Below are 19,448 nucleotides of genomic sequence, written 5' to 3'. Positions count from 1 at the left end.
GAAGAAGAATGACAACTACACAAAGATGATATATCCTCTTGTGTCTATACTAAATCTTATGTACAAGTTATATAATACGTTAAATATCAAAATACTACACAAATCTGGTAACACTAACTTCAACAGGTTTTCTGTCAGACATGTTTTACTTAAACATGTATCAGCATCAACAACATTGATATGGTCTGTTTCTGTAAAGAGATTATCACCAAAATCCAGAGGACACAACATCTGAAGGGTAGGAAACCTTTACCACCAATAATTTTATACACATTAGCAATGACTTTCCTTGCACATAGGATGGTTTAGACTTCGTTTGTGTATCTTTGGTATTGCTTCCCCAGTGATGGGAAATGAACATTATCATTGCTTACGTAATCGCTGTGAATTGACCGTTTAAAGAAGTATGCTGGATATAAGGAGGGATGGGTTAGCATATTTAGGAATTAAGGCAATGAGAAATGAGAAATTATGGGGATAAGATTTTAGGGGTGATCAGGATGGGTATCATTATATATATTATTTGTATTTAAGCACATGTGGATTTTTCTGCATTTCAGCATCAATCGGCATCTAATTGCATCTAATTGCATCTAATTACATCTAATTGCATCTAATTGCATCTAATTACCCTTTCAGCATCTATTACATATATTTACCTCTATCTACCTCCGTCTACAATATACTCAATCACTCGATCAACCCATTTCTACCTTCTTCAGACATTTGTAGTCTTCTTTTAGCATATACAAGTACAAAATACACGGATTGAGTCACTCCTCATCCTCGTTGTCGACAATCCTATTGGCTCTTTTTCTTGATGTTTTTTTTGCTGCATCATCTGCATCATCTGCCTCATTTTTGTCTTTATCATTTTTTTCTCTATCACCTTTCTCCCCTTCACTTTTCTCTCCCTCGTTTTTCTCCACTTCCCCGGTAAATGCCTTGCCCTCCTTAACGAGTCTTCTTTTTTTCGGACTTGGCTCGCCAAACAATTCCTCCTCCTCTTTTTCTTCCTCCCCACTATCATACTCCTCGCCGGCGTCGGCATTCGAGTCCGAGTCGGAAACAACAAAGTCATCCTTTTCTTCTTTTCCGCCCCTGCGCTTCCGGCTACCCCGCGCAGCCTTGCCGGACTCCGACGATGCCTCGATGCCGCTCTTTTTCTGCTGCGCTTCCTCCAGCCGTTTTTTGTTCCACTCCTGCTGCTGCCTGTCGAGCTCCCTGCGCTGCTCCGCCATCTTGCGCTCCACACGCTGCCTCTCTTCCTCGCGCCTCATTTTTTCCTCGTGCACCTTTCTCTGCTCCTCCTCACGCCTCTTCTTTGCCTCTGCAATCTTTGACGACTGCTCCGCCTCGTACTTGCGCTGCGCGCCCACCTCTTTCTCGAGCTGCGCTGCAAGCGCCTTGCCCATCTGCGCGCGCGCACTCAAGTCGTCAACCGGGTATGGCGGCCGGCCGCCGTCACCCTGCGCGAGGCGCTCCAAAGTGCCCGTGGCCTCGCGCACCCCGGCAAGACAGTCCTGCAAGTCGCGCACGGTCCTGCGCGCAGCCGGCGCCTTGCGCACCAAGTCACCGCGCTGATACTGCACGAACGCCACGTTGTAGCGGTGCGCCGGAGTGTCGCGTGCGCTAAGCGCGGCCTCCGAGAAGGCGAGCGCCTGCGCCATGCTGTCCAGGTTGTGCTCGTGCGCTCCGCGCGCAAGCCATGCGCGCGCCAACAGGCTGTTGAGGTGCGCATCGCGTCCGTCAGTGAACTTGTCCAGCGCCAAGCGGTAGTTCTCGATCGCCTTGCCGTACTGCCGAGACTCCAAAAGACAATGGCCCAAATTCACATAAACGTTTTTGTTGCTGAGGCTGTCGCGCGCCTTGCGGAAAATCTCAAGCGCATAGGCGGGCTGGCGGCGCTGCGCAAGGATGATGGCGATGCCCTGCGCCGCATACACGTTTTTCGGATCCAACATCAACACCTTCTGGTACAACTGCGCAGACCGCACATAGTAGACGCTTTTTTTCTTTGCATCCTTCATTTCCCGCGCCAAAGTGCAGTACACGTTCGCTAAAGAAATTAACGCATACTGATCATGCGATGTCAACTTAACCAACGTCTCTTTGTGGATTTCAGACTCCTTGGCAAGACCCTTATTGCTGGAAATCTCGTGTTTCTTGCCATAGTTCTTGAGATACCATCCATAAAATGCACGCACCTCCAAATTGTCTGGTTCCTCGTGCAGCAACCGCTCCAATTCCTGCACTATGTGTCTATCCTGCGAGACGCATGCCAAGAGAAGCCACCTGATGCGGGCACTCGAGTAATGAGGGCACTCCTGCAGGATCTGCTCGTAAATCTGCATGGAATCTTCGATGTCCTGTTTTTTCCCCGTGCTCTCTTTGCTCCGGGCCATATTGTACTGAAGCGTGATAGCAGATGCCTTCTGGATGGAGGGAGTGCTTTCATTTGCGGCAAGTGCTTTGAGGGTAAGGATGTGCGATGTGGAAGGAGAAGCATTAGATGAATCCACAGGGGTTTGCTTATCTCCATTCTCTTCATCTTTCACATCCTTCACATCTTTCACATCTCCACCCTCCTTTCCACCCTCTCCGCTAAGTGCCTCCGTAGCCAATTCGAACTCCCGGCTGCTATCCAGACCACTCAAAAACTCAAGCACTCCAATGTTGTTCAATAAAGCATACGAAACTTGGCTTTCTGACTTGCCCAATTCCAACTCTTGCCTTTTGGCCATCTGTAAATACGACAACGATTTAGACATGTCCGTGGACTCGTACAGGCGCGATAACGTAAACAAAGCATTCACGCTTATAGGCTCGCGGCGGTCGGAGCACAAATTCACATATTTGGTCAAATGGTCCACCGCCTGCTTCCTGAACCTGCGGCTTCTCGCGTAGAGTGCGCCAAGCGCATAGTTGACGTGCATGTTCAACGGCTGCTGCTTCTGTACCTTCTCAAAGCAGCGGATTGCGTCGCTGTACTGCTTGCGGACCGTGAGGCACTGCCCAAGTCCCATTCGGGCCAACGTGTTTGCCTCGTTGAGCTTGACGGCCTCCGAAAAGAGCCGCTGCGCCTTCCTAATTTGGTCGTGTCCCTGCGCGGTGTCCTGCGCGGTGTCCTGCGCTGTGTCCTGCGCTGTGCCCTGCGCCTGAACGAAGCAGCACCTGGCCTTCCAGAAGAGCGCATCGCTGCGCACAAACGACGCAACGTGGCCCGGACGCGCAATCACGCCATCGCACACGCGGCTGCACGTCATGTATTCCCCCTTTAGGAAGTACAATGCTGCAAGCACAACCTGCACTGCAGGCACCTGCCGACCCTCTCGGTATGTCGCCTCTGCAAACTCAACCGCTTCCTTGTACATCGCACAAAACTGCTCATCCGACTTCGCCGACGTGAAGCACTCGTCGAACTTCGCCACAGTTGTGAGAAGCTTGCCCTCCGTGTTATTGTGGCGGTGAACAAGCACACTATTGCGCCAAGCTCTAGATGCCAAGTCCTTGCGGTCAAGAAACCAGTAGCACAGCCCAATGCCGATCCGGGGGTCCGGCAGCAAGAGCGGGTTGAACATGAGAACCTTCTGGAAGAGTTTGAGCGCCCCGGCATAGCTCTCCCGGTAGAAGAAGATCTTAGCCTTGCCGAGTAATGCATAACAGTTGTCCGGGTGTTTCCGGAGCAACGTGTCCAACAGCCGCGACTCCTTGTCCAGATTCGACCGCCGGCCCTTCTGGTGTTTGGATGCCATCGTGCCCACCGCCTTCAAAAGCGTTGCTGGCTCGTCATTAGCCACTGAAGAGAGACAAGCTTCAGATTTCGAAATTGCTTCCGAAAGATGTCCAGAGGCCGCCGAATCGCCACTTTCTGCCTCTTTCGAGTATCGGCCGAGCTGCAGCCAGCCGATGAAGTTGTCCAGGGCGGTCGACGCGCCGAAAAGGGACGTTTGCGAGGCCTGCTTGACCACATTTAGTGCCTCATCGTATTTTTCCTTATTCGCATAAGCCTTCGCCACCAGAAGCCAGTACTCGGGCTTGCACTCCTCGTTCGTGAGCAACGTGCAGAGCTCGCTGGAATCTTCTGGAAGGTCTGTGCTTGCGTCTATCACCACCTCCTCGCCCTCTTCCTTGAGGGGAATTGTCAAATTGTTTGGTGCTGTGTACTTTTCTTTTAATGCAGCATCGTGAATACTGCTGATGTAGTATCTGGCTGAAAGCGACATTGCTTGTTTCCACGTCGTGCCCTATGCACAGAACAACAATTGCCAAACTTGTACGTGTGCCGTAAGCAAGTTTTGTTGTGGTGTCTGCTAAATGTGCTGCGAGTAAGAAGTCTCCGTTGCTGTGTATCTTTTGAGTAAACATTTTTTTCACCTCGGTTTTCTTCTTCTCAGTTTCTCTTTTTTAGCCGCTTTTTTTATCACTGTTTTTTTGGTGTTATTTTATTTTTTTTTTTTTTGGTAATATTTCTTGTGCTTCTTTTCACCGCCTCGCTCATGCCATAAAATTTTCCACCATATGCATCCGTCGAATTTCACAAGGCCTCTCTATACTGCCCAGATATCAACCACCATATCTGTATTCAAGGTCTGATCATGGCAGCAATCGAAAGGCAGCATACCGTGCGGTTGCACGTGGGAAATTTGTCCCCCGAGTTGGTCAAGGATATCGCCGATCTTGAGGATAGGTTTTCCCGATTCGGAAAAGTGGTGAAACCGTTTGAGATTCATAATAAGAGCATTTCCGGGTACTGCTTTGCGTATTTGACGATGCGGTTGACAAAAAAGCAGCTCCAGAAGATAAGATCGTCCTTTAACGGTGTCCGGTTCAAGCAGGCAAAGATTTCTGTGTCGGTTGCAAAGCCAACTTTCCAACAAGAGTGGTTAAAATCTATAAAGCGACCAGACGGTAAAACGAACGAGAGGAAAAAGAACGCTACGTTAGCTTGGAAGAGAAAGGAGAGAATAAAGCATGTGAATGATAACCCGTTCGAAAAAGTGTATGTGGTGAAAGGAAGAATGAGAAAAACGGCTAGGAAAGTGGATCCTCGAAAATCTACAATGAGAGTGTATGTGAACGGCAAACTGCGTATGTCGAACCTCAAAAAGACTAAACTCTGGGGTTACGACAAAGGGCGGACCGCCCGGGATCTGAGCTGGGAGTTTAGCAGTGGAAAATGGCGTGATGGAAACGGTCATATCATAGAAAGACACACCAGGCAGCACGTCATGCAGGATTCGGCATCATTTGAGGAAAACCTTGCGGAGACCGTTGAACACGAGGACGAAAACGTGAAAAACAGCGATGGGGACATGGATGAAGAGATCCAGCAGGAGAAGAGCCGTGATTTGAACTTGTTGGAGTCGCTTATGGGTAATTATGATTTCGAAAAGCCGGTCGAGGTCGATGAGGTCGACGACGCGTCGATCGACGGAAGCGACTACGAGCTGAATGGGGTTGATATACCGAGTGAGGAGGAGGCAGAAGAGCATGATTCGTATGGTGTGAGTCGGCCGAAGTGTACTGATAAGGAGCACAAGTCGTTAGTTGATGAATATCAAAAGCAGCATCCTGAGTATTTGAGGAAAGAGGTAGAAGATGGAGGTGAAGAAGATGATGATGAGGAGGAGACTGAGAATGATAAGAATGAGAAGAAGAATAAGAATGAGAAGAAGAATAAGAATGAGAAGAATGAGAAGAATGAGAAGAATGAGAAGAATGAGAAGAATAAGAATGAGAAGAATAAGAATGATAAAAATGATAAGAATGATAAGAATGAGAAGAATGAGAAGAAGAATAAGAATCAGAATCATAATAATGAACTCACCGTCATTGAAGACAAGAACGATACAGAAAAGCTCAGATCATTGCTTAATCCAGAATCAGAATCAGGCGGCTTCAAATTCTCTTTTAATGGAGAGGTGGAAGATAGCAAATCACAAGTTGAGAACGAGGTGCCAGATATTAAAAAGATTGAAGAAGAAACTACAATATTGCCCGAGCGCAGAAAAGATGTCGGGTTATTCTTCACACATTCAGATTCACCTTTCCTTTCTGCCCAGTCCCAATTGAGTAAGTTGAAGCTTATCAATGTAGATAAAGATTATGGGTACAATAAATGGTTTTGGGATAATAGGGGCCAGTTGAATAGGTTGTTTAGGAGAAGGAGAAGAGAGGCGGTGAAACGGAGCAGAAGGAAGATGAAGATGTCTCGGGCTATACTATAGAGTTAGTATATACTTTGCTAATAATGAAATAGATAAAAAGTTTAATTTTGTATGGAGAGAAGTACAAGGATGCGGAAAATGTAAAGAAGTGGACTGGAAATGAATTTGGGAGGTATTAGTGTATATGTCTGGAATAAAAATGAATATGAGAAGTGTAGTAAGAAATGAATAGATGCAAGAAGCAAAATAGAAATAGGTAATCATATCAAAATTATCAAGAATATTTGCCGCGCCAACTGAAAAATTTCCAGCCTCCCGATAAGCTTTATTCGGAATACTTTTTGGTTTTCTATCGATTCCACCAGAAGCGTCACTATAGAAAGCAGTAAGATAGGAAATCTTCTCGTGAACAGTGAAATGCTTGTTTTGATTAATCAGGCTGTGAAGAGTGACTGTTCGAAACGGCTAAACCTGAAAGCATCGTTTTCTTCATTTAAGAGATCGTCAAATATAGGGGTCTCCAACTTTAAGAGTCGAGTTTTGAGCATCACGTCCAAGACAAAGGGGAAAACTCGTGGTGATAGCAAATACAGACTGCTGGATGGGAGGAAGTCAGATTTGAACCGCGGATATGATGGGGTAGGAGGCAAGAATGAAAGTATTAAAGATGAAATACGATATGCTAGGGATGAAAGAATAAAGATGAAAGATGAAAGATTGAATAAAAGTGATGAAATTGTGAAGAACAGAGATGAAAGACTGAATAGAAAAGATGAAATACTGAATAACAGAGATGAAATAGTGAAGAACAGTGATAAAATACTGAATAACAGAGATGAAAGATGTAATCATGCAGATCGGGATAGAAATATTTATAGAAGGAAAGAAAAGTCCAATTTCAAAGGCTTTCGGAGTGCAGATTACAGCGAGAAGCGAGGTCAAAATTCACAGAAGGGAAAAACTATGTTGGGAAGTGGCATTATTTTTGGTGAACGCCGTTTGCACAAGAAGATTAAGAGATTCAAGGATAAATACAGGATTAAGCGAGAGGAGAATATGCAGGAAGATCAGGAGAACCTGTCTAATTGGATGCTTGCCAAGAAAGAAAGGGAGAAATCGGTGAATTCCATGATGAAAAAGGATATGAGTAGCTGTTTCCGGCTCAGAATGCAGAACATGAAGTCTATTGATGGCAATGAGTTCAGCAATTGCAGCTGGAAGGAGATTGGATACTATTCGATGATCACGCGAGTAGTGATGGGGTTTGACAGAAGCAGATTGAAGCAATTTCTGATTCCAAGCACGTTTTACGATGCGAAGAGCAAGAAACCGATCTACGATCTATATACCGGCATGAAAAGCTTCAAAAAGTTGAATTTTAATGATGGGATGCCTCCCAGCATGCCGGCTCTTTGCACGATGATGCACAGCGAAAAGTTTGAGGCCAAAAGAAAGCTAAGCGAGTACAATATTGTGGGTCAGATGTCGCTCTTTGAGGATTTACTGCTTGGACAATCAGTAGTATGTGTTGATTTGGTCAAGTTTGAAGGGCAGATCTTTGCCTGCAACAGCTTCAATGGCGATGTGCCGCTAAGAATCGTCTATACGGCATCGAAATTTCGCCAATGCTTGACCGACAGGAAACACTTGCCTGAGCATGTCCGTCCAAGGAAGGGTTATCACATATTTCAAAGTTTGACAGGTGTATCCTTTGCTGGATCGCATCTCAAGGCGTTGGTAGACTACCCGGTGGATGTGTGCGACACGGATTATGTTGCCTCTGGTGATGATAAGCAGGGTCTAGAGGATGTTCATTCGACATACGTAGAAACGATGCTTTGCAAAGTGCCGCGATATAAGAATAAGCAGGTGGATGAGAAGCAGATGGACGGAAAGCAGATTGATAAGAAACAGATGGATGAAAAGCAGATTGACAAGAAACAGATGCTTGATTTTTTGCGGATTAACAGTCCGGGCTTCCTGAAAAAGCTATTTGAAAGCACATTCAGGCTCAAACTCAGACACATTCCACAGCTTATTATTGGCGTGAGAAACCAGCGTTATAAGCTTTTAGCTGTGCACAAGTACACCACACAGTTCTTGGAGGAGTATCTGCAGAGTTGGGGGTCGCATGGTGAGGTGGAAGCAATGGAAAATGCGCAGTACAGGTTCAAAATATTGCTGGAATGGATCTGGGGGAATGTCGTTTATGAAAATTCAGTCTACAAGTTGAGCTACGACAAGAAAACTGGCGAAATAATGCTTGGCAAGTTGCGCAAGCAGTACGAGGGATACGAAAACTCGCTTGGCCGTGTGTTAATTCGCCAACTTGTGGAGTGGAGAACTCAGGGAAAGTTCCCGACAGGTTTGACAAGGTCTAACTACCAGATGAGGAATGTGGAGAAGCACACGGTATCAAAGATGAATGCGCGATTGAAGATAAAGAGAAGAACACGCAAGAATGCGGAGATTCGGTTGGAAAAGAAGCAGCGAAAGCTCAAACACTGGCAGTACCACTTCCGGAAGCAGTTGGAAAACTACAGGCTTGAAAACGAGGGGTTGCCTGCTATCAGGCACGATTTTGAGTTTTTGCCTAAGAGCTGATGAGTTATGAATGAATCAATAATAATGAATGTTGAGTGATGAATGTTGAGTGCTGAATGTTAAGTGACGAGTGATGAATCAATATTGATAGATGAGTGATGAATGAAGAATAATGAATGTTGAATGACGAATGCTTGTATATAGATTCAAATGGTCCGGTAATGGCTATATGTTCATTGAAGTAGTAGCTATAGGTTTGAATAATGTAATTAATATAGGTTTATCAAGTAACGGCTACTAGATGCAGTGGTGACGTAATTACATACAGTACATGCTATGGCCAATCTCAACTCATGGACAGCAGTGGACGCTCCGTTATAAGTGCGTCGATCGACGCGTCGACGACATTGTGTGGAAGGTTACGGGTTTTTCCGTATGAACAGTCCGGAGAAATTTTTTTTTTTGAGTCAGATGAGATTCGTTTAGTGAGCCGCGGAAATAGTGGCAAAAGGGTTAGGAGGAGGGATATATGAATTAGGGGTGAATTAGGGGAGTAAAACAAGGAGAGTGAAAGAAGGGAAAGGCAGGTAAAAGAAGGAAAAGGCAGATAAAAGGAAAGTAAAAACAAAAAGAGAGCAGGTAGAAGGTGTATTGTGGAGATAATAAAAAGTACTTAGCACGTAATACTACAGTGAAAATATTTAACAGTACTCAGTAGGGACAAAAATTTCCAGATTCGAGGAATTTTTTTCCAACTTTTTCAGCGAGTATAATTTGGAGGTTTTTCGCAGAGCGAAAACAGGTGTGTGAGTCACGGTTAGAGCAAGTGCAAAAAGCCACAGAGGCCAGCACAGACAACAATGGCAGAGGCAAAAGAAGCACCAGAAGAAAATACATCGCGTAGAGATACGTTGGTGGAAATCGAGAAGAAGTACCAGGCGATTTGGGCAAAAGAAAAGCCGTTTGAAGTGGATGCACCAAGCGAGCAGGAAGAACCGTACGGAACATCGGTGGAAAAGCTGCATGAAGATTACCCGAAATGGTACGCAAGCATGGCGTACCCGTACATGAACGGAGTCCTCCATGCAGGGCACGCGTTCACGTACTCGAAGGCGGACTTTGCGACGGGATTCGAGCGGTTGTGCGGGAAAAGGGCATTGTTCCCCTTGGGATTCCACTGCACAGGAATGCCGATCCTCGCCTCAGCAGACAAGTTGAAGCGGGAAATGGAGATGTTCGGGGAGAACTTTGAGCGGGCACCGTCGAAGGAGGAGGAGGAGAAGGCGTTGAAGGAGGAGGACGAGCGGAAAAAGAAGGAAGAACAGATGAAAAAGGAGACCGGGCAGCACGAGGACGTGACGAAGTTCACGGCGAAGAAGTCGAAGGTCAAGGAGAAGGCAGGAAGAGCGAAGTTCCAGTTTGAGATCATGGAGCAGTTGGGCGTGCCGAAGGAGGAGATCAAGCAGTTTGCGGACCCCAAGCACTGGTTGGAGTACTTCCCACCGCTGGTGAAGAAGCACGTGACCATGCTGGGCGGCCGGGTCGATTGGCGGCGGTCGATGGTGACCACGGACGTGAACCCGTACTACAACCGGTTTGTGCAGTGGCAGATGAACCGGTTGAAGGAGCTGGGCAAGATCAAGTTCGGCAAGCGGTACACGATCTACTCTGTGAAGGATGGCCAGCCGTGTATGGACCACGACCGGCAGTCCGGGGAGGGAGTTCTCCCGCAGGAGTACACGGGGATCAAGATCGAGGTCACCGGGTTCACGGCCCGGGCGCTCGGCTACCTCCGGGAGCACGGGTTCGACCCGGAGGGCAAGAAGGTGTACTTGGTGGCGGCCACACTCCGGCCAGAGACCATGTACGGCCAGACTTGCTGCTTTGTGTCCCGCAAGATCGACTACGGGCTCTTTGACATGGGCCACGGCGAGTTCTTCATCTGCACGCGGCGCTCGTTCAAGAACATGAGCTACCAGGAGATCACTCCTCGCCGGGGAGACTACAAGGAGGCTCTTTTGGTGAACGGCGACCTGCTCGTTGGCTCGAAGATCCACGCACCGTTGACACCGCTCAAAACGCTCCGGGTGCTCCCCATGGAGACGATCCTGGAGTCCAAGGGCACGGGGGTGGTGACTTGTGTGCCATCGGACTCGCCAGACGACTTTGTGACCACGAGAGACTTGCTCAACAAGCCCGAGTACCACGGAATCGACCGGGACTGGGTCGTCGAGGACCCCATCAGCATCGTCAGAACCGACAAGTACGGCGATATGTGTGCGAAGACGCTCGTGGAGAAGTTGAAGATCCACTCGCCCAAGGACACGCAGCAGTTGGCCGAGGCCAAGACACTCGCCTACAAGGAGGGCTACTACAACGGGGTGCTTTTGAAGGGCAAGTACCAGGGCATGAAGGTCGAGGATGCCAAGCCCAAGGTCAAGAAGGACCTCGTGGACGCAGGCCTCGCGTTCGTGTACAACGAGCCGGAGAAGGCCGTGATGTCGCGGTCCGGTGACTCGTGCATTGTCTCGCTCGAGGACCAGTGGTACCTCGACTACGGCGAGAAGAACTGGAAGCAGCAGGCTGTGGCCTGCTTGCAGAAGATGAACACGTACGCTCCGGACACGAAGAACGCGTTTGAAGGAGTGTTCGACTGGTTGAAGAACTGGGCACTCTCCAGAACGTACGGGTTGGGCACGCGGATCCCCTGGGACCAGAAGTACCTCGTGGAGTCGCTCTCGGACTCGACCGTGTACCAGGCCTACTACACGATCTGCCACCTGTTGCACCGCGACATATATGGCCGCGAAAGGGGCCTCTTGGACATCTCGGCCGACCAGATGACCGACGACGTGTGGGACTACGTGTTCTGCCGGCGGGACGAGGTTGTTTCGGACATCCCGAGGGCCAAGTTGGACCGGATGAGGCGTGAGTTCGAGTACTTCTACCCGCTCGACGAGTCGATCTCCGGCAAGGACTTGATCCCCAACCACTTGACTTTCTACATCTACACGAACGTAGCGCTATTCCGGCGGCAGTTCTGGCCCACGGGTATCCGCTGCAACGGCCACTTGATGCTCAACAATGCCAAGATGTCCAAGTCCACCGGAAACTTCCGGACTTTGGCCCAGTTGGTGGCCAAGTTCGGTGCTGATGCCTCGCGTGTGGCCCTAGCAGATGCCGGGGACTCCGTTGAGGACGCCAACTTCGACGAGAGCAACGCAAACGCGGCCATCTTGCGGTTGTACAACCTCAAGGAGTGGTGCGAGACCATGAAGAGCAGCGAGGCCAGCTTGAGAACCGGCGACTACAACTTCTTCGACACGGCGTTCGACAACGAGATGAACCAGTTGATCGACGAGACCTTCGCCCACTACAAGGCCACGCACTACAAGTTGGCCTTGAAGAGCGGCTTCTTCGACTACCACTACGCCCGAGACTACTACCGCGAGGTCTCTGCCTTGTACGGCGGCATGCACCGCGACCTGGTCGCCAAGTACATCGAGACTTTGGCCCTCATGCTCTCGCCCGTCACCCCACACTTCGCCGACTACCTCTACCGGGAGATCGCCGGCCACACCGGGTCCATCCACACGGCCCGCTGGCCAACCCACGCGGCCCCCGTGTCCAAATCCATCTCCGAGGAGCTCGAGTACGTCCGGCGGCTTCAGCGGTCGATTCGAGAGGCTGAAATCCAGTCGTTGAAGAAGAAGAAGAAGGGGAAGCAGGTCGATGTCGACGTCAATCGTCCCGTCGACGTCACGCTCTTCATCGCCCGCACTTTCCCCGACTGGCAGGACAAGTACGTCGAGATCGTCCGCCAGATTTTCGACAAGTGCCACATCGTCGACATGAAGCAGGTCCGCGGCCACGTCGATGGTCGCGACATGAAGAAGGTCATGCCTTTCGTCAGCGTGCTCAAGAAGCAGTTGGATGTCTCTCCACCTGACGAGGTCTTCAACCGTGAACTCTCCTTCGACGAGATCCGGGCCGTCAAGCTCACCTTGCCGGTTCTAAAACGGGCCCCTGCCCAGGTCTCCGTGGCCTCCATCCACGCCGTGTTCTTCAACAACGGCGATTCCGTCGGAACCGACGTCAGTTCCGGCGCCCAGGTCGACCTTCCACGGGCCAAGTCCATCCAGAACGCTACTCCGGGCAACCCGGGCGTCCAGATCAGGAATGTCGCCTGATTCTGCTTTTTGTTTGCACTAATCTATGTTTTATCTGTTGTGTGTGTGTAGTGGCTTAGTAACTTAGTAACTTAGTAACTTAGTAACTTTAGATGATTAGGGAGTGGTATTTAGACTTAGAGGACTGGTATGGTATTTGGATTTAGGACTAGGATAGTATCTAGATTTAGAGGTGAAGTAATATTTAGATTTACAGTACTAGAATAGTGTCTAGATTTAGAGATGTAGGTGTGACTAAGGAGTAGCATTTAGGTTCGAAGTCTTGGTGTGACTAACGAGTGATATCTGAATTTAGAAGTATAGGTGTGAGTAAGGAGTAATATCTATAGAGGTGTGACTATCGAGTATTATCTAGATGAAGGTTAGATGTGACTCTATCATCCAAGGTGTTTATTCCTGAGCATATTGATGGAAATCTTGATCACCATTAGGGGAATATATCTACACTGCTTATTCATCAAAGATATAGTATGTAACTGGTAATCGGTATATATATATCCACTAAGTATGTATAAAGCAGTATGTAACGCTTCTTCACTATATGTTTATTGTGCCTGTCTACTATACCTTTTACTGTATCCATGTACTCTATCTATCTCCGCTACATCTATCACTTAAGGTGTTTTGATTCATTTAATATACTTGGTTGTGCATTACTTTATGTATACTCCATGCACACTCTATGTATACTATGTATACTATGTATACTCATGACTTTAAGGAGTAATATCTACACTGCATATCCATAATGGTAAAGAGTCACCTTATTAGAGAGGATTTCGTTATTGCTAGCTCAGCTGGTTGATGTACTTTGGAAGGATAGACTTTACTATATGCATCCAAGATTGTTTTGAAGCATATTCATGAGAAGGGTGGATGCATGACTTTAAGGTATAATCTAGATCATGAAAATATATATGACTGACTCTATCATTCAGGATTATTCCAGAGTATGTGTATGAGGATGACTTTAATGAGTAGTTTCTTGATTGGTATACAACTGACTCTATCATTCAAGGTCAATGTATCATTTAACTACTTCATGAAAGACTATTTGAATTCCCTGCTCACCATACTACCACATGTATCTTTTGGTTATTCGACTATTCCTTGGTCTTCAATTTGTCTGTACCCCATATAAGTTCACATACTACAGCAACTTCTGTCTAACTCGATGTATTATACTCAATGGCAATAATAACTCTGTATATCTATCACCTCATCTATTGCTGGATCTAATTCATCCATCGTTTTAAATATTTGACAGCGTATCCATGATTGCGCACCAATGCTAACTATGCATTCAGGTCCGATTATTTGAATTTGAACCTTGTAGATCAACAGACAATTAATATCCATGATTATCAATATATGAGTTAGTGGAACTGTTTACACTGTACTGTCACATTTACAGATACATGAACATATAGGTGTACCAATTTCAACGGTCAATTCATGATTGCAATTGTGTGCATCTAAGATTATGGTACCAAATATGTTCAAGGCTACGAAAGTGCACCCAAATCAATATCTCAGAGATCATGTACAGCACTACTTCTTGGCAGATTGTCCAGAGTTAGACTTGTAGCAGGTATTGGTAATTATGATTGGTAGCAACCAGGACTAATTGTTTATATTTTATGTATCATCAGTGACTGTGCTCATCTACACTTCACAGCATGTTATTGCTCAGTATTGATATTTATACTTACGATAAGATCATTTAACTTAGCATCACATCCCTACGTTGCAACTTTAATACATGAGCAATCGAAATCATGGCAGGTTCAAATTACGACTTTGCAGCTACATTTCGCGCACTGAATAGAATAGCAAAAGCATAGTAATAGCATAGCAATAGAAAGAGCAAGCAAGAGTGTGTAACTTAATAGCACACCAATTTCAATAGCAAAAACGCGCAAATCCAATAACACAAATCAGGCAGATCAGGCAGATCAGTTCCCAATCTCGTGCCCCCTCTTCCTCAACTCCTGGACGGTCCACGCCCAGCTTTCACAGGCATAATCAATGTTGCGTGCAGTCCAACTTGGCTTTTCCTGCACTCCAAACGTCGCAAAGTACTTTCCGTTATCCTTTGCAGCAGTGAGATCAGCACCAAGCCCGCATCGAAGTGTTGAATACGAGCCTTCCTCGTTGGAAACACCAAAAAGCCACCCGAAGATCTGAAACATGACCCAGAAGAATAATCCGATTATCGGGAGCCGGGTGAAGTGGCTGAAAAGATTCGTGTTCATCACAAATCCGGGGTGCACCGCCACGCACAGGATGTTCGAGTGCCGCTTGCAAAGCGACCGGATCATCTGGATGCCGGCAGTTTTCGCCATCCCGTACCGAAACCACGTAAAAACGATATTTGGCCAGTAATTGTACTGCCACGAGAGCTTAAATGGGAACGGCGTGAACCAATGGCCCACGGACGAAAGATAGATGATGCGTGGGTCCTTCACCACGTCTGGATCCTGCATTAATTCGACTAGTCGGTCGGCTATGAGGAAATGTGAAATGTAATTTGTCTGCAACTGCACCTCAAAGCCATCCTTCGTCTTCCCGTACGGCACAGCCATGATCCCGGCGTTCAGAATCAGCAGGTCTAGCCGCTTTTCCTGCCTCTTGAACTGCACCACCCCGTGCTCCACCGATTTGAGCTTGCAGAGATCCAACTCGACAAACTTCAACTCTCCTAGATGCCTGTTTTCCAACTCGTGTGCGTTCTGATTCGCTCGCCGGATGAGCGCCTCGCTCCGGAGCTTCTTCATTGCCACCTCCACCCGTTGCCTGTTCCTCCCTGCTATGTACACTATGTATCCATGTAGATACAGGTGCAATACTGTGTAGAATCCCAAACCTGAGTTTCCCCCCGTTATGAAACACACACGGCGGTCCTTCTGCTTGTCGAAGTACGGCTGTGCATCCGGGTCGAACGACATGCTTGATTTACGCAATTCTGTGTGTGCTTTTCTCTGCTTTTACCCCTTGCTTGCTGCTGGAATCCGTTTCTTATCGGATCGGTTGTAAAAACGTGGAGACGCCAACTGTAATGCAAAAATTGCCCTGATGCCAACTAGAGACGCAAAGTGTGCATGTGCCAACTTCAAGTGGAAGTATGCCGGTGGGAAATGCTATGTTCTTGGAGAATATCTGGTAAGGGTGGGAGAAGATAGCTCAAGTGAGTTGAAGGCAGGCCTGCAGCTGGAAAATAAAATAAAATGAAATAGGAAAAAAATAAAATGAAATAAAAAATAAAATGAAATAAACTAAAAAAATAAAATTTACAAAATAAAATTATTGAAATAAAATTGAAAATAAAAAAATTGGATTCAATAATAAACATAGATAAAATTAAGTATGAATTGGCATTGGGAAAACAATTCTCGAAACCACAATGCCCAGCAGTGTTTCCGCCTTTATTCCCCATACTCCGATTAATTGATTACGTTACTTCTCTGCTTTATCCGACCAGGACTAGACAAAAAATGATACAATCAGAATAAAAAAATTTTAAGCTTACCAAAAGATCACCGTAAACAGGGCTGAACCCTTTTAGCACAATCCCGCAATCGAATCGAAATTCGCTCCCACTTATTTTTGCATATGCATCTGACCCGCGAAACGCGTATGCCGATTGTTTTTCCGTCTTGAAAAATAAACGAGATCAATACTGCTTTAATTGGCATTACGGGGATGTTTACGAGCTGAGAGTTATACTTTAAAGCTGTGATGTAGGTTGAATGTGTCAACTTTGGACTAATTTGGTATAGCTCTAGTTTTAACGCTAGAATTATAATTCACCTTATTTCAATTGTCGACTTAACCTATCTTCATTACTGCATCGCTAACATATCTCCACCAGCCAACCTCACTAATTTACTCACTAACTTACTCATTAATTTACCTCTACATTGATTCAACCTCTACATTGATTCAACCTCTACATAAATTCAACCTTTTTACCGATTCTTTGTTTACAAAACTACTGGCTCATATCCCATTTACGTTTTCGGAATTGCTTGTTTACATTGTTATTCCCTTCATCCATCTGGTGCTATTCCAATCCCTAGTCCATGCTTCTCATCCCTACACCGCATATCCCCTCCCTGCCGCGCCACATTGACCTGTCAGTTTTTTGTGGCTGATGTGATAGATCAGATGGTGAACGATTTTTGCGATACGTAAACGGACCATTTTGCAGTATTCACACGTATTTAAAGAATGAACATTTTTCCCCTTTTTCACTTTTGAAATTTGCTAGATAGCATCTCCTTGACCACATCCAACTATCCGGCATGTTGGCGGTGCGATCATGGGCTCCAGGCAGCGTGCTTTGCCGGCTAAAGCCGGTGGTATGGCGAAGATATATTTCAGAGTCTGAGCGAAATTTCAGGAGGGTAAACACGTGTAAATTTGACATTCACATTTGCATAAATGGACAAGTGGGTAGTGATGACTTTGAAGATGGCCCTGCAGTTGTTGGTGGGCAGGAATTCTGTTCTGAAAGTGGTCTGCATGGCCAATCAGGAGACGTTTCACGAAAGTCGCCGGATAATAAAATTGGAAATGGAGATATAGTGCATCGGCAGTCTGTAGAGGGCAAAAATGGGCCGATCCAGGCTCAAACTGGGTTGGATTATGCAGAAAGGACAAGGCGGGCCATCCCAGATGAAGATGTGGTGGCGGCAATTCTCAAATTTGTGAGTATTGATGACAAGTCGGCCAATAAGAAGGCTCCGGCATTAAGCGCCAAGAACGCGGAGTCTGCCGGTGAAATAGACGACCACCAGTTTGATTTCCTTGCGGAGAAGCTCACCGGGAAGAGAGGGTGCCGAATTCTCCCCGAGCGGTTTGTTGTTGCGGGCAGAATGACCCCGTATGAGCAATTTTCGGCGGTTAAAGGTGAGAATCCGTACGAAAAAAGACACGATACAAGAATATCGGTTACCAGCATCACACCCAAGAATTGGTGTGAGCTTCAGCGGATGTTTGACGTGTACAGTGGTGTGTTGGAGAAGCCAGCCACTGCACCGATGATTCGAGGAAGCAAAGAGCATTTGGGATATGAGCATCACACGCATCCGCAAAAGCAGTTTTCGCTAAAGGTGAACGGCAAAAAACGTGATGTACACATTGAGGAGACACACACGTTTGCCGAAAAGGAGAAACTCCCGCTGGAGAGACTTGGAACGGACGATTTGGGCGATTTGTACACACAACTCGACAGATTGGGCGAGAGAGTTGATTCGGACACAAAGATGCTTGCTGGGAAGTGGGCCTCGAGTATTCTTCGGTTTCTGTCGCTTTTCCAGTTTGGAGAGTGCCGTGAGGTGCTTGTGAATGCATTGTACGATGTTAAAGGGAACAAATTGCTTGATTCTAGAGGTGGAAAGCCGCAGCTACCTCTTGAACCCGCTGATTACATCATCATCAGCGGTATAATTGACCACCTAAAGCTCGAAAGTGGGTCGTATGAGGGCGCTTTTGAGACCTACCAGGAAGAGTTGAAGAGTTCCATCACAGATGCTCTCGATATTTCCGATTTGATCCACCAGATTGCGAAAAAATCGAGGCAGTGGGCCGACCGCTCTGATCCGATGATCTATATGACGGTCAAAGACATAAAAACAAGGCGGACTGCTTCATTGCCGGCCCCCCAGCAGATACAGAGTGCAATTTCGCAGGTTGGCATGTACCGGAAGTTTCTTGAGCTCTTATCTCTCGATCCTGAGGTCACGTACCACATGATGATCGCCAATGCACTAAAACGAGGTGTCGATCCGTATGCTCCACTTCCACAGGCAGTTGTTTTCCCCCTCAGCCTTCAGAATAACTACCTCATCAAGGATTTTGCACGCATAAAGCTGGGTAAAGCCATTGGCTTCAGGCCGTACGACCAGGATCCGTTCATTCCACGTGACTATTCTTCAAATGTGGACCTCACGCTTCCAGAAGATTCGGAAATCTTGTCGGTACTTCTTGGAAACTGGAAGAGCCCCCCTACATTGGCATATATGGCGGCCAGGTTGGCACAGTTGTACCATTTGATGAATCCATTCTTTTCCAGCATCGGGTCGATCGAGTACTCCAATAAGGGCTCGATATTCAGACAGATCAACTGTAGGTATGATGAGGCTGCCATTAATGATGATATAAAGCACGGGATGAACCTTTGGCTGGGCAAAAGAGAGCCGGAGCATCCATTTTTTGCAGGTATCTGCAAGCGGTGTGTTTTCCGGAAGCAGTGCGAGTGGAATTTGAAGAATAATGATGGGAAGAAGGCAAGTTGAGCGCTTAAATATTACGATTTGGTTGTATAGCATACTGGGTGAGATTAGCATTGATGAGTTTGGAAGTACTAGTACTAATTAGTTTGGTGGTGATTATGTAGGTAGTAGTGTACATAGCTGCATTATTCTGGATATTTTAATTTTTGGTTACGACTGTAATTTATATAGTTTGCATCATATAGAATATGTCGATTGTTAGGTATGACTGTACTTTGTATAGTTGCATAGTTCCGAAGATGTTAGTT

The 19,448-nt window shown here is 46.7% G+C and overlaps 6 protein-coding genes across 6 annotated transcripts; 4 read left to right on the top strand and 2 right to left on the bottom strand.

The window, feature by feature from the left end:
• Positions 1-773: 773 nt before the first annotated feature.
• On the bottom strand, positions 774-4,226 carry BRETT_002736 (uncharacterized protein; the record flags this gene model as incomplete). The annotated part of the gene is made up of 1 exon (XM_041281257.1): positions 774-4,226. One exon carries the CDS (start codon positions 4,224-4,226, stop codon positions 774-776), a length of 3,453 nt encoding a protein of 1,150 aa, XP_041139048.1.
• Positions 4,227-4,598: 372 nt separating this feature from the next.
• BRETT_002735 (uncharacterized protein) lies at positions 4,599-6,230 on the top strand (the record flags this gene model as incomplete). Its single annotated transcript, XM_041281256.1, has 1 exon — positions 4,599-6,230. One exon carries the CDS (start codon positions 4,599-4,601, stop codon positions 6,228-6,230), a length of 1,632 nt encoding a protein of 543 aa, XP_041139047.1.
• A 357-nt stretch (positions 6,231-6,587) lies between these two features.
• On the top strand, positions 6,588-8,774 carry BRETT_002734 (uncharacterized protein; the record flags this gene model as incomplete). The annotated part of the gene is made up of 1 exon (XM_041281255.1): positions 6,588-8,774. One exon carries the CDS (start codon positions 6,588-6,590, stop codon positions 8,772-8,774), a length of 2,187 nt encoding a protein of 728 aa, XP_041139046.1.
• An 800-nt stretch (positions 8,775-9,574) lies between these two features.
• BRETT_002733 (uncharacterized protein) lies at positions 9,575-12,904 on the top strand (the record flags this gene model as incomplete). Its single annotated transcript, XM_041281254.1, has 1 exon — positions 9,575-12,904. One exon carries the CDS (start codon positions 9,575-9,577, stop codon positions 12,902-12,904), a length of 3,330 nt encoding a protein of 1,109 aa, XP_041139045.1.
• A 1,955-nt stretch (positions 12,905-14,859) lies between these two features.
• Positions 14,860-15,852, bottom strand: BRETT_002732 (uncharacterized protein; the record flags this gene model as incomplete). The annotated part of the gene is made up of 1 exon (XM_041281253.1): positions 14,860-15,852. The coding sequence occupies one exon, from the start codon at positions 15,850-15,852 to the stop codon at positions 14,860-14,862; it is 993 nt and encodes a 330-aa protein (XP_041139044.1).
• A 1,356-nt stretch (positions 15,853-17,208) lies between these two features.
• Positions 17,209-19,203, top strand: BRETT_002731 (uncharacterized protein; the record flags this gene model as incomplete). Its single annotated transcript, XM_041281252.1, has 1 exon — positions 17,209-19,203. One exon carries the CDS (start codon positions 17,209-17,211, stop codon positions 19,201-19,203), a length of 1,995 nt encoding a protein of 664 aa, XP_041139043.1.
• Between the last annotated feature and the right edge of the window lie 245 nt (positions 19,204-19,448).

This window comes from Brettanomyces bruxellensis, chromosome 9 (assembly GCF_011074885.1).
Source record: "Brettanomyces bruxellensis chromosome 9, complete sequence".
In the NCBI taxonomy this organism is placed as follows: Eukaryota; Fungi; Ascomycota; class Pichiomycetes; order Pichiales; family Pichiaceae; genus Brettanomyces; species Brettanomyces bruxellensis.
This window is presented reverse-complemented; position numbering and strand designations above follow the sequence as displayed.